The 13,619-nt window shown below is 38.5% G+C and overlaps 1 protein-coding gene across 1 annotated transcript in view; it reads right to left on the bottom strand.

Annotated features, from left to right (window-relative positions):
* Positions 1-2,975: 2,975 nt before the first annotated feature.
* Positions 2,976-13,619, bottom strand: part of LOC127442067 (fatty acid CoA ligase Acsl3-like) — a 42,951-nt gene continuing 32,307 nt past the window's right edge. The window contains exons 13-17 of the mRNA XM_051699783.1: positions 13,169-13,243; positions 12,542-12,733; positions 12,262-12,376; positions 11,704-11,861; positions 2,976-8,335 (exon numbers count right to left, since the gene is read on the bottom strand). Of these exons, the coding sequence (XP_051555743.1) occupies positions 8,178-8,335; positions 11,704-11,861; positions 12,262-12,376; positions 12,542-12,733; positions 13,169-13,243 (698 nt within the window). The 3' untranslated portion in view covers positions 2,976-8,177. The remainder of the gene's footprint in view (positions 8,336-11,703; positions 11,862-12,261; positions 12,377-12,541; positions 12,734-13,168; positions 13,244-13,619) is intronic.

Raw genomic sequence — 13,619 nt, 5'->3', positions numbered from 1 at the left:
GGCATGTAATGTGCTGTCTATATTTGGGCAGTTCACGTGTGAGATTTGCCTTGTTAAAATCCCCAAGAATAATCATAAGTGTGTCTGGGTATTGTTGCTCCATGTCTGTGATCTAATCAGCCAGCTGTTGCAGCGCTGCGCTCACGCATGTGGAGGAATAAAAACACACAAGAATACATGAGGAAAACTCCTGCGGCAAGTAGAAAGGCTAACAGTTTATGAAGAGTGCCTCTAAGTTAGGACAGCACATCTTCTTCAGCGTTGTTACATCTGTACACCAACATTCGTTGATGTAAAAAACACGTTCCACCACCTCTCGTTTTCCCCGTTAACTCTGCGGTGCGATACGCCCTGAACAGCTGGAAGCCCGGTAGATGTAATGCGCTGTTCAGAATGGTTTCACTCAGCCAGGTTTCCATGAAGCACAATGTAGCAGAATTTGCAAAGTCTTTATTTTTGCAGGTGAGGAGAAGTAATTTGTCCGTTTTGTTAGGAAGACAGTGGAGATTCTCTAGATGGATGCTTGGCAGCTCGGTTCGAAAGCCGCGCTGTCAGAGCTTGACCAGTGCGCCAGCTCGCTTCCCTCATTTGTGTCTTTTAATGCACTTGTACAGCACCACTGCTCCTCCAACTAAAATATCCAGCAAAACATCCGAATAATCAAAAACCGGTAACAGATTGTCTGGTGTGTGCTGCCGAATATTCGGCAGCTCGTCTCTGGTAAAACTGATCTGAAATAAATCACTAAACACAAGACAAACAAACAAAAACAACAAAAGAACTGGAGAGCTCCATACCGAGGTGGCCATCCGCGGCGCCATGACAGCAAAATCATGGCTTACACTCGTTACACATTTTCCGCTATTTTCCCGTGTATTTTCTGTGCAATCGCTCGTGGAGATTTGCACACCATTATATAAATTATTTATTTTCCAATGCCGTTCTTTTATTATGGTATGAGCCATCTCTGATGGGCCATCTCTGATAACCCCACCTCTAAACATCACGTAATGACAAATCAGACTGTGACTGGTCGCTTTACATGCCAGTTACATGTCTTTTCCTGCCTAAGTGGGCAGTTCGTTGCCAATATTAGCTGCGATAGACCCCAGACCTTAGGCTTGTTCGAGATGAGCAACTTCTGCGCAGAACCGATCATCGGTGATCACCGGCAGGTGCATGCCGGTTAGAAATCTGTCCGACTTACTGTGATGTCATAACGACTATGTCTGAAAATTTCCTGCGAGAGTGAGGTGGCCGCAGCTGTAGCAGGCAGGCGGTGCAGTTGATTTTCCGAGTTGTACATGATGGGAAATGACTTGCTGACAACACAGCTTAATGTTCATTGGCTTAAACAATCGTGATGTTTCGTTATCTTCTAAAATTTTTTTTTTTAATCTCTAATATCATAATTTTTATGTGTATAAATTATCTGTGAATATTCCCAACACTCTGACAGCGTGATCTTTGAATGGGATGTGTGATTTTGTATCATATTTCTGAAAAACCTAAAATACGTGTCTTTATTAAACTATAAATGGATGGAAAGACACGTCTTATTGGCGAAATTAAATAACATGTAGCCTACACTGAATATGTTTTTCATCATATTTATATCCACTTTATCAGCAATAGCGCATGAATGTGAATCCCGCGATACCTGCCTTTGATCTCGTAGATGTCTGATCCACTACGAGAAGTGAGAACTGTCCGACTTGACAGCTCTTGATTCACTCCTCCCTTGACTGCAGCCGTCTACTCTCGTCCACTTTCAAGGCGAGGCGTTTGGCATCTCGAACAAGCCTCTTTGCTGTTCAAGTCAAGTCGCGAGACTAGTTCGTCCTAAACTGCAGCCTTGGAAAGTCTGAGTCATTATATTGAATCGGTTCAATGGGACGGTTCATGTAAATGAACAGATTCAAACAACGATTCTCCGATTCGAAACCTTGGACCCGGCGAAGTAGTTTAGGTCTAGTTTTTATAGCTAAAATTGTATTAAATACTACTGTTCATTACTATGTTTTTGTTTGATAAATTAGTTGTAGGCCTATTCAGTATTAGTTGTAGTTGTATTAGTGTCCCCATTGTTTTTGTGCCAGAAAACAATGTGTCTCTTGATTAAATTATATCATCAGATAGTTAGCCTAAGGGCTATATATTGTACATCTATTGTCCTCTTAAGTAGCTTCAATGTAGTTAACAACATTTTGTTATTTTTGCTATTAAATTTGAATGGTTTACAACATTTTGGAATATGGCATCTGCATTTAACAATATTACATGCCAAAAGTTACTTTTGTTCATAAAAATGTTTACAGACAACATAATCCTATTAGTCAGGAATTTAAGAGAGTTTAAAAAACCGTTGAAGTCTTCAATGGCTAGTTTCTCAGTTCTGAATTGTATTTAAGGACTGTTCAAAAGGATCAAGAGCAATTGTTTGATTCTTGCTCATTATTAAACAGGCTACAAGTACAGTAGATATGGGTGTTATCTCACACTGACACCTACTGGTGAATAACTGTTATGTGCTCCACCTAAGGTAGTTCATATTCACATACATATATACAGAAAAAACACCACTTTGAAGAGAGAGATAGGGATAGAAATAGATTCAACCTGTGTTGGATTAAAAGCACATCAGCGCATCTTTAAATCACTTGACTAAACGTGTCAAAAGACTGTTTACACTCTAAGGCATAAAAAAAAGTATTTGCTGTTAGTGTTTGTTTGCAGATTGCTTTGAGATCCTCACTATGAGATGTTTTCTTTTCAAATGTTTTTTCAAATTTTCCCTTTTCATTTTGGTAAAAGAACACTACTGTTCATTTTTTACCTCACTTTCATCTTTTGCGTTTCATTTGACTTCTCACACAAATGCAATTTTAAAACCCATCATTCTGTCTTCTATTCTATATATCTATATAAATATTAAATATATTAAATACAATAAACCCTCAATAATGAAACCCACAGAAGACTCACAAAACTTTATTCCTTATGACATACTTTCAAGGCCAAATTGCGAATAAACTGTGTCATAACACAGTAACTTCACCCACAGAGGAGAAAAGACCCCAGACCTGCTCAGTAACAAAGATTTGACATATTTAAAGGTTTTACATCTGCTAATGTCAACAGTCATATTTACAGTGGGTTATACAAGGAGAGAGAATGAATCCACCAAATCAAACAAAGTTGATCAGCTGTATATTATGAACTGATCAAAATCATCCTCTGATGGTCCACCTGAATGACCTGACGTTAAAAGTTCCTGGCTAAACAGCTTTTAAATCCTGAAGCTAAATGCACTACTTTCAGGGTTAGATATTTCAGAATAATATTGTTGTTGCCAAGGCCATGAGTGACATACCAATACAGTAATCAAATTACAATTCTCCCAAAATCAGTAGAAATACACAGATCAGCCACAACATTAAAACCACCTGCCTAATATTGTGTAGATATTAGGCACCATATCTGGCACCAACAATCATCCATGCAATAATCTAATCAGCCAATTGTGTGGCAGCAGTGTAGTGCATAAAATCATTCAGATACGGGTTAGGAGCTTCAGTTAATGTTCACATCAACCATCAGAATGGGGAAAAAAATGTGATCTCAGTGATTTGGACCGTGGCATGATTGTTGGTGCCAGATGGGCTGGTTTGAGTATTTCTGTAACTGCTGATCTCCTGGGATTTTCACACACAAAAGTCTCTAGAATTTACTCTGAATGGTGCCAAAAACAAAAAACATCCAGTAAGCGGCAGTTCTGTTGACAGAAACGCCTTGTTGATGAGAGAGGTCAACACAGAATGGCCAGACTGGTTCTAACTGACATAGTCTGTGGTAACTCAGATAACCGCTCTGTACAATTGTGGTAAGAAGAATAGCATCTCAGAATGTTATTCTGAGATGCGAGTTGGCTCTGTTTTGGCGGCACGAGGGGGACCTACACAATATTAGGCAGGTGGTTTTAATGTTGTGGCTGATCGGTGTAAGGTGGAGCTCTCTCTGCACTAAGAGTTTATTGGCCAGCTGCTTGTAGCTGGAACTAGTGACATAGCAGGATTTAACTCGCACACAATCGAAGTAAGCGGAGTGCTAGCGGAGTGTACAGCAGCTAAAAGAGGGGGATGAGTCACTCCCTGATCTTGAAGACAGAAATAAATTATCAAAAGTATAAATTCCTATAAACCACATTTAATTTCCACTGTGTAAAAAAAAAAAAAAAAAAAAAGCAATCAACATCTTTGATCGAGTAAAGGCAGACCTGTCTTAAATTGCAACACCATTTGCCTTCAAGTTCCTTTTAGGAAAACAATAAAAAATAAAAACATTCAGTAAAGAGCTTTATGTCATGAGCTGGAGTGTTTCTTTAAACAAAAACTTAAACTAAAATTCTAAAGGAATCAAGAGAACATAAAAAAACAAAACAAATCCAAATATTTTGAACTATTTGCCTTGAAAATGTTAAGTGCTGAAAATGATCAGTTACAATACATCTTCACATAAATAATAATGAATAAATGTTAAGATTTAGAAAACATTTGCCCCGTATTTGCAAAATGCCACATCCATTAATGTTCGCAATTCACTATGTTCTTAGTCGAAGCTTAATGGTTTGGTTTACATCTCCTGAATCATGCAAAGTCAAATACAAATCATACTGCATCAGTTGTCAAATCGAAAATTGTGTAAGTAATGAGTGATCTGCACAGTCCAAAGCAGAATAAATGTGTCCCTTCCGTTACAGTAAAGAGTTTGGTGACATTCATGCTCTTGGGGCCGGCCTGTGATTTTCAATTTACATAGTCCAGAATACATAATTATATTGCACATTCAGTTCATAATTTTCCTTGATATCACTTATCGTATATATCACAATATAACGCTTACTCAAATAAACAAAAACAAAAAAACAAACAAACAAAAAAAAGAATAAAGAAATATATATATATAATGGCTTTTTAGGAAAACAAAAATTGTACACAAACACTGCACTGCATCTCGAGTCTGATCACACTTGGTTCCCTTGCAAAACATTCACGCAACACAATGGCTGAGATCATAAAATCACATGACATTTTAAAGGAATAAGTTTAAAGGCTTTACAAATGGAGTTCAAAGAATAATACACTGGTTGTATTTCTTGTGTGATCTGGTTGGCCCTGTAGTGATGAGTAAAGCAATGTGGGACACCAGAGATGTATGAGAAATTAATCTCAAGCTTTTTTCCAGAAGTAAGTTGTCAAAAGATATTAAGAGGTCTGTTAATGCAAAGTGCGCACACATAAAGTGCCCATAAACATGGGTGGACGCCAACTCACTGAAGTGAACCTAAATACACATAGTTTGGATAGTGTCGCTGAAGGGGAGTAATAAGTCAGAATACTGTTAAAGTTGCCCTGACTTCTAATGCTGTGGAAAGCTGCTCAAAACTCTCAAAACAGCTCTTTGCAGCATTAAAACAGCTCTATGGTTTAAGACTGCACTCTGCAGGATCAGAACAGCTCCTTGCAGCATCAGAACTGCTCTCTCCAGCATTAGATTGCTCTTTGCTGTCACAGAACAGCTCTATGGGCTAAGACTGCGCTCTGCAGCATCAGAATAGCATTAGAACAGCTCTCTGCAGCATTAGAACAGCTTTCTGGGTTAAGACTGCGCTCTGCAGCATCAGAACAGCTCTCTACAGCATTTGATTGCTCTTCGCTGTCACATAACAGCTCTCTGCAGCATCAAAACTGCTCCTTGCAGCATAAGAACAGCTCTCTGGGTTAAAACATGTTCCGTGAAGCATTAGAACTGCTCTCTATAGCATTAAATTGCTCCTCGCTGTCATAGAATAGCTCCTCGTAGCATTAGAATAGTACTTTGTGTCAACACTGCTCCCTGCAGCATCAGAACAGCTCTCTACAGCATTAGATTGCTCTTCGCAGTCACAGAACAGCTCTTCATAGCATGAGAACAACTCTGTGGGTTAAGACTGCGGACTGCAGCATCAAACAGATCCTTGCAGCATTAGAACTGCTCTATACAGCATTAGATTGCTCTTCGCTGTCATAGAATAGCTCTTCGTAGAATTAGAATAGTGCTCTGGGTTAAGACTTCTCCCTGCAGCATCAGAACTGCTACCTGCAGCATCAGCACTGCTCCTTGCAGCATCAGAACAGCTCTCTACAGCATTTGATTGCTCTTCGCTGTCACATAACAGCTCTCTGCAGCATCAAAACTGCTCCTTGCAGCATAAGAACAGCTCTCTGGGTTAGAGCTGCGTTCTGTAGCATCAGAGCGCAGTTCACATGTTCCGTGAAGCATTAGAACTGCTCTCTATAGCATTAAATTGCTCCTCGCTGTCATAGAATAGCTCCTCATAGCATTAGAATAGTACTTTGTGTCAACACTCCTCCCTGCAGCATCAGAACAGCTCTCTACAGCATTAGATTGCTCTTCGCAGTCACAGAACAGCTCTTCATAGCATTAGAACAACTCTGTGGGTTAAGACTGCGGTCTGCAGCATCAAACAGATCCTTGCAGCATCAGAACTGCTCTATACAGCATTAGATTGCTCTTCGCTGTCATAGAATAGCTCTTCGTAGAATTAGAATAGTGCTCTGGGTTAAGACTTCTCCCTGCAGCATCAGAACTGCTACCTGCAGCATCAGCACTGCTCCTTGCAGCATCAGAACAGCTCTCTACAGCATTTGATTGCTCTTCGCTGTCACATAACAGCTCTCTGCAGCATCAAAACTGCTCCTTGCAGCATAAGAACAGCTCTCTGGGTTAGAGCTGCGTTCTGTAGCATCAGAGTGCAGTTCACATGTTCCGTGAAGCATTAGAACTGCTCTCTATAGCATTAAATTGCTCCTCGCTGTCATAGAATAGCTCCTCGTAGCATTAGAATAGTACTTTGTGTCAACACTCCTCCCTGCAGCATCAGAACAGCTCTCTACAGCATTAGATTGCTCTTCGCAGTCACAGAACAGCTCTTCATAGCATTAGAACAACTCTGTGGGTTAAGACTGCGGTCTGCAGCATCAAACAGATCCTTGCAGCATCAGAACTGCTCTATACAGCATTAGATTGCTCTTCGCTGTCATAGAATAGCTCTTCGTAGAATTAGAATAGTGCTCTGGGTTAAGACTTCTCCCTGCAGCATCAGAACTGCTACCTGCAGCATCAGCACTGCTTCCTGCAGCATCAGAACTGTTCTCTACAGGATTAGATTGCTCTTTGCTGTCATATAACAACCCAGATATCAGTTCTAATGCTACGGAGAGCTAAGACTGTGCTCCGCATCATCAGAAAAGCTCTCTGAAGCATTACACTGCTCTTCCAAGCATTGAAACAGCTTTCTGGGTAAAGACTGCTCTCTGCGACATTTGAACAGCTCCCTGCAATATTAAAACAACTTGCTGCAGCATTAGAACAGCTCTCTGGGATTATTAGAATTCTCTGCTACTTTTCTAGGTACATAGTTCTCAATGTGCATCAGCACCTGAACTACACCACTCACTGTGTCTAATTAACTCCTACACAGGGCAACAATAACAGCCTTTGGATACAGGTAAACCAGAAATGTTTAAAGTAACAAAATACAAACACAAAAGACCAAAGTTGTATTTCATGAAAACGTAACATTTGAAGTAATACAAGAAGAGAAGCATTCAAAACACATAAGAAAGAAAGAAAAAAAAGAAGTATCACCAAAGTGTAAAAACTTCCCTGCATAGAACTGGATGAAAATTCAGTGTGACCGCTTTGCAGTTAGGGTGGAGTCATCAAGCTCATATCCGCCTGCAGTACAATGTGAGAGCGGGGCTGGGGGCGTGTGAAAAACAATGAGAGAGAGGGAAGCGGAGTGGGTAGGTTCCAAAAGTCTCACAGTCTGTAGGTTGTATATTGTGTCTCCCAGGAGGTCACTCTTGTAGGTCATCTTCAGAAATGACAATCCAGTAGTCCATTTTTTGTTATTCAGTACCTGCTCCAGCAGGTGGGGTATGCTCTTGCACCATTCCCTCTCCGTTTATTTTAGTCAAACCGAAATCAAACAATATTCTAGTATCCCAGGGTGCATGAAGGCAGGGGATTGTGGGTTGTTTTCGCATGTATAGGCATTGTGGTATGGTGTGTCCTAAACCCCCATCCCTCCCCCCACATCACCCTGCTGGCATTCACTTGCCACCGTACATCCTCTCAATATCGTCCTGATAGTGCATTTTCAGTTCCTTGCGTTTGAGTTTGAAAGCGTCGGTAACCAGGCCCGTCTCTGGCGTCCACGGCTCAGCACTCAGACAGATTTTCTTTGGGATCTCAAAATGCTCCAGTTTACCTGTGAATCAGAAGAGAGATTTTAGACACATAAAGCTTGCCAAGCTACAAATAATTAAAACTAGTTAAAAGAGTCAAGCTACCCTTTACAAAAGTAGTCAGCTGCACTACACATTACTAAAAATACACATCAGTATTTAAATATTTATTTTGCCCCCCCCCACCCCCCCACCCCAAAATAAATAAATAAATAAATGTAAAATGCAACATAGGGACTTCTACGAACACTACTAAGTGAAGTGTTCCTATGAAAAGAACTGTTTGAATTATCCTAAACCTAATTTTAGTCAATAATGTAAATAAGACTTCCCAATGCTACTTAACCCTTTAAGCTCAGATGGGCCCATAAGAAAAAATAATTATCAAAATGTTAATAACTACAGTCTTGACCAACACAAAATAGGTATCATTTTAAAGCTTAGAAGCTCTACTTTACAATGCATGCAGACATTATGACCAAAACTGAACAAGTGCTTTGAAATTTGCAGACAAATTAGAAGTGTTCCATTTTGATAACTTATTAACTGTACATATTATTGTAATCTGTAAAAACACCAAACTCATCAAATAAAGCTCTTAAAGAGTAGAATACAACCAGCCTATTTGTTTTACTCACAGACAAAAATATAGCGAGTAATAGCTAAGTATATGTCTTTGACATATGTACATGTTTTATGTGGACAGGTGTTGCTCATCTGCCACGTTTTCGAATGTAACTTCACGAAAAATAAACAGAACATAAAATATCACATACCATTACTTAGATGAGGCAATTTTCTTTAAAACGAGCCCACTCACAAAGTAATCGGATACATAGATCATTAGATAACCCACATGAAGCCCAATGTGCACACAGCATCTGGCTATCTGGCATCTTGCTATCTGTCTACAAACACTTTCCTGAATCAGATGACATCAGCAGAAATGCTGTAGCATCATGGAACGCTAAACCAATCGGAGAGGTTCAGATTGCTCCAACCAGTGGTGATTGTCCTTCATATTTGGGCAGACTATTTATGGCCACCAGGAGATGGTGCCAAGTACATGACACAGACTCAATGATGACTGAAATGGCACAGAATGAAACTCATTCTGTGAAATCTCATAACTAAAATAATGTCTGCATTAGTGTTGTCAAAAGTACCGGCATTTCGGTACCAAGTCAGTACAAAAATAAAAAAGATGTAATGATACCAGTGATTCTACAGTACCGGTAGTACCGAGCACCGTCTTAATTCGGTACCCGCACACTGTCTTACTGACACACGACTCCTTTCAAATGCTCACATGTTATTTGAGCATGTGCTCTGTTACTCCTTTTCCACTGAAAAGCACAACTAATCAAATTAAAATCATATGTATCAGTGTGATTATTAAACTGTGAAATGCTGCAATCTTAGTCTGCATTCCAGCTGCATGAGCTTTAAATGAATGTGTGAAGCAGACCGCTCATAAACTGGAAACACCACTGACATTTAGAATCATTCGTGTTGTATGAGAGATGACAGAGCAGAGCACTAATCCACTCTGAAGCGTTATTTTTATATAATTTATATAATTAAATCACAGCATTTGCGCTTTAACGATCACACTGAGCCATGTAGCTAACTGTTTATCCGGAGAAGTTAAACTTCCATCAAAAACACACTGCAAAATAAAAGTACGATTCATTATAAAAGTTAAACACCTGAAATTGAAGAAATAACAACAGAAATGTATTATAACTGTAGAGTAAAATGTAATCCTCACTGTAGAAATAATAACAATAATAATAATAATTAATGATGAATGAATAATGATTATAATGATACAATATTAAGCAATATATCACAAGCAAGAATGCTTTTGTACTGAACAAAATTTTGTCAAAAAATGCAATGGTATGTTGAAAACTAACTGTTCTATTTTTTTACTTGTTAAAAGTTTTGAAAAGTTTACCATTTTGATAATTAAATTAAACTTTAAAACATGGAATTCTGAAAAAAAAAAAAAGAAAAAAAAATAAGGAAAAAAGGATTTGGGGAAAAAATAAAACAGATTTCAATAGGGCCCTAAAAACAAACAAGTGTTAGAAACACGAAGGAAATATGCATATATTTTCATTTATTATTTACATTTAAATTTAACTTTAAATAGCCTATTTAAAAGGGCAGTGGTGGCTCAGCAGTTAAGGCTCTGGGTTACTGATCAGAAGGTTGGGGGTTTAAGCCCCAGCACTGCCAAGATGCCACTATTGGGCCCTTGACCCTATCTGCTCCAGGGGCGCCATATCATGGCTGACACTGCACTCTGACCCCAGCTTAGCTGGGATATGTGGAAAAAAAATAATTTCACTGTATATGTGCAAATGTATCTGTGATAAATAAATAAAAAATACAAGAATAAATAAAAACAATTAAAAGGAATGTTCAACAGCATATTAGCACATCAAGAACCATGAAATTTCACCAGTATTGGTACCGTGACAACACTAGTCTGCATGCTATGCAAACTTTCAGTCATTGTTGTGTTTGCATGTGATATTAGTTCTTATGTACATTTATTATGTTTTATTTGTTTGGAGACGTTTTTGGACACTAGGTTAAATTATTTTTGTAATGTTATAACTTTTGATTGCTTTATTTTATCAACACAACATTTTACTCAGTTACAGGTGCCATGATTAGGAACAAAACAAAAGCAGAGCCACCTTATTTACACCCTGAGGTATATAATGTCAAAACAGAAAAATAAAAAAAATGGCTCAAGATTTTTTGTGATTTCTTCAGCAGTTTCTTAGGCAGAGTCACATAATTTATTATAATCTATACCATTACATTTAAAACGTTTTCTTTAAAAACACCCTCAGAGCTTAAAAGGTTCAGAGAGAAAGAACGTTTTAAGAGTGTGTTTGACAATTGCCACAGCTTGCTCGGAAAGCCAGTGAACAAATTACATTGCAACTAAAAAATGTGATATAGCCTATTATTGGAAAAGCTATCAAGTTTTCAAAACAGAGGAGCTACTTGAATGCTACTGAAAAATGTAATTGAGTTAGTAGTGTCTCTACTGTTTGTTCCTCCCCAACTTCGCTCACTTACAAGCGATTCACCCAATAATGAACCACAAAATGGCCTATGTGAACATAAATTAACACAAAACACTGACACAAGAATAGACATAAAAACCAATAAAAGAAAAAAGAGGTACATTGGGTGTTTTTCATGTCAGATTGGAAATGTATGTATTGCTAGATCTTCTATAGGATCAGATGGACCTTTGACCCCATATAATGACAAAAAAAAAAAAAAACGAAAAAAAAAAAAAATACAATAGATCAATGTTGTTATTCCAAGTAAATCCCATAGATGCACTCTTTTTGCGATGTACCTGTTATAGCTGCTTCTGTGATGATGCGTAGAACCTCTTTCTCCATCTCTGCAAGGTTACAGATCTCTTCCCATGATCCTCTGATGCCCCTCTGCGCTGCAAGCGCAGTTAATTGCTTCTGATTGGGCACCACAAAGCCAATCACGTAGGACTCATCGCTGTGTAAAGAGAAGGAAAGACTTTTACATCTCAAACATTAGAACACTATGCATAGCCTTATTATAAAACGTGAGAGTGAATGCTGAGCTGTCACAATAAAAGGATTTCCACACTTTTTGACCAAGGAACTTTCATGACTTTTCCACTCATTCGTGGTTACAGATAGAGACTTATTTATTGATATTGCACTCAAAAAGTCTAATTTCAAGCAGATGAACTATTTTAGAGCTGAGCATAACTAGGAAAATCTATGTTCACTATTGAAGATTTTTATACATTTTCATAATTTTTCCAGACCTAAACATGACTAATTGCTTGATATGTCTAGGCTTTCCATGACTGTGTGAGCCCTGTAATAAGTGTTTGTTTATCTGTGAATATGTCTTTGTTTGTGTTTACCTGTTAGCATAAGCACAGATGTTGTCAATGAGAGAGCAGTTTTTCAGGACTGCCTCCACTTTCCCCAAAGACACATATTCACCGGCCTGCAACTTCACCAGGTCCTTCTTACGGTCTGCACACACAACCATAAGGCACAACTCATTATAAGGAACCGCTTTGGTAGGATAGTAAAGCATACACAGAACAAGCTCTGCGAATGACTGTCTTTATAAAAAATGCCCTAATTGGAGTGTGGATACACCATTTGCCCGTGTTGACTATGTGTGTGTTTCTGTACCGATAATCTTGAGGCAACCGTCGGAGTGAAACTCTCCGATGTCTCCAGTGCAGAACCGGCGCTGGCCATTCTGATCCACACAGAAATCCTCCCGGTTCTTCTGCTCGTTCTTATAGTAACCCATGGTGACGTTGGGCCCACCAATCAGAATCTCTCCTCGTGGGTTAGGTTTATCTGTGCTGTGATAACCACCTACAGATAGAAAAAAGGAAAAATGTGATAATGTTGGCTAACATAATACCGTATATACTGTAATTACCCTATAAGACGTGCTAAGTTTAAATTTTTTTACAATGCATAACAACAAAAACCAAAAACTTTAAAACAACAATTAAATTGATAGTTCAGCCATTCTGTCATTTACTCACCTTCATGTTGTTCCAAACTTTCCTGAGATGTCAGGCAGTAAGTTAGTCACTTTCATTGTATAGAAAGACATGCAATGAAAGTGAATGGTGACTGAGGCTGTCATTCTGCCCATCATCACCTTTTGGGTTCCATGAAAGAAAGTCATACAGGTTTGGAACAACATGAGAAAGAGTAAATGACAGAATTTTTAATTTTGGTTGAACTATCCCTTTAACACGAACATAAGCGTCTATAGTTATTGAATAAAGCAGAGCTCACCTTCCTCCCAGTCCTTTAGAGTGATCTCTGAACACACCAGAGGAGCTCCAACACGCCCAGTGCTGTAGTCAAACACTGCAGAAACACACAGAGTCTTAAAACACTTTGAAAATGACATATTATCCTTGAAAGTAGAATTAATGTAGTGTAAATTGCTTTGAATGTTTTGGTTCTACTATCACCTGCTTTTAAATCTAGCTACAGTATGATTTGCCAACCGTTTACTAGTATTGCTGATGTGTAAAATTCTTGTAATCGCTGTATTAAACCAATTTTTTATTCAAGAACCCATGCCACTTATTCAAAATGTGTTAACCTCAGGGTTTCCACGCCTATTGACCAATGAATTTCCATGACTTTACCCAGTCATTTGTTATTAGACAATATTGCCTTGTATCTAAAACTAATTTTGTGATTTCAAAGGGCAATTTCTAAGCATTAAAATATTTGA

Source organism: Myxocyprinus asiaticus, chromosome 6 (assembly GCF_019703515.2).
Source record: "Myxocyprinus asiaticus isolate MX2 ecotype Aquarium Trade chromosome 6, UBuf_Myxa_2, whole genome shotgun sequence".
NCBI lineage: Eukaryota > Metazoa > Chordata > Actinopteri > Cypriniformes > Catostomidae > Myxocyprinus > Myxocyprinus asiaticus.
Note: the sequence above shows the minus strand (reverse complement) of the source record. Positions and strands in the feature narration are given on the sequence as shown.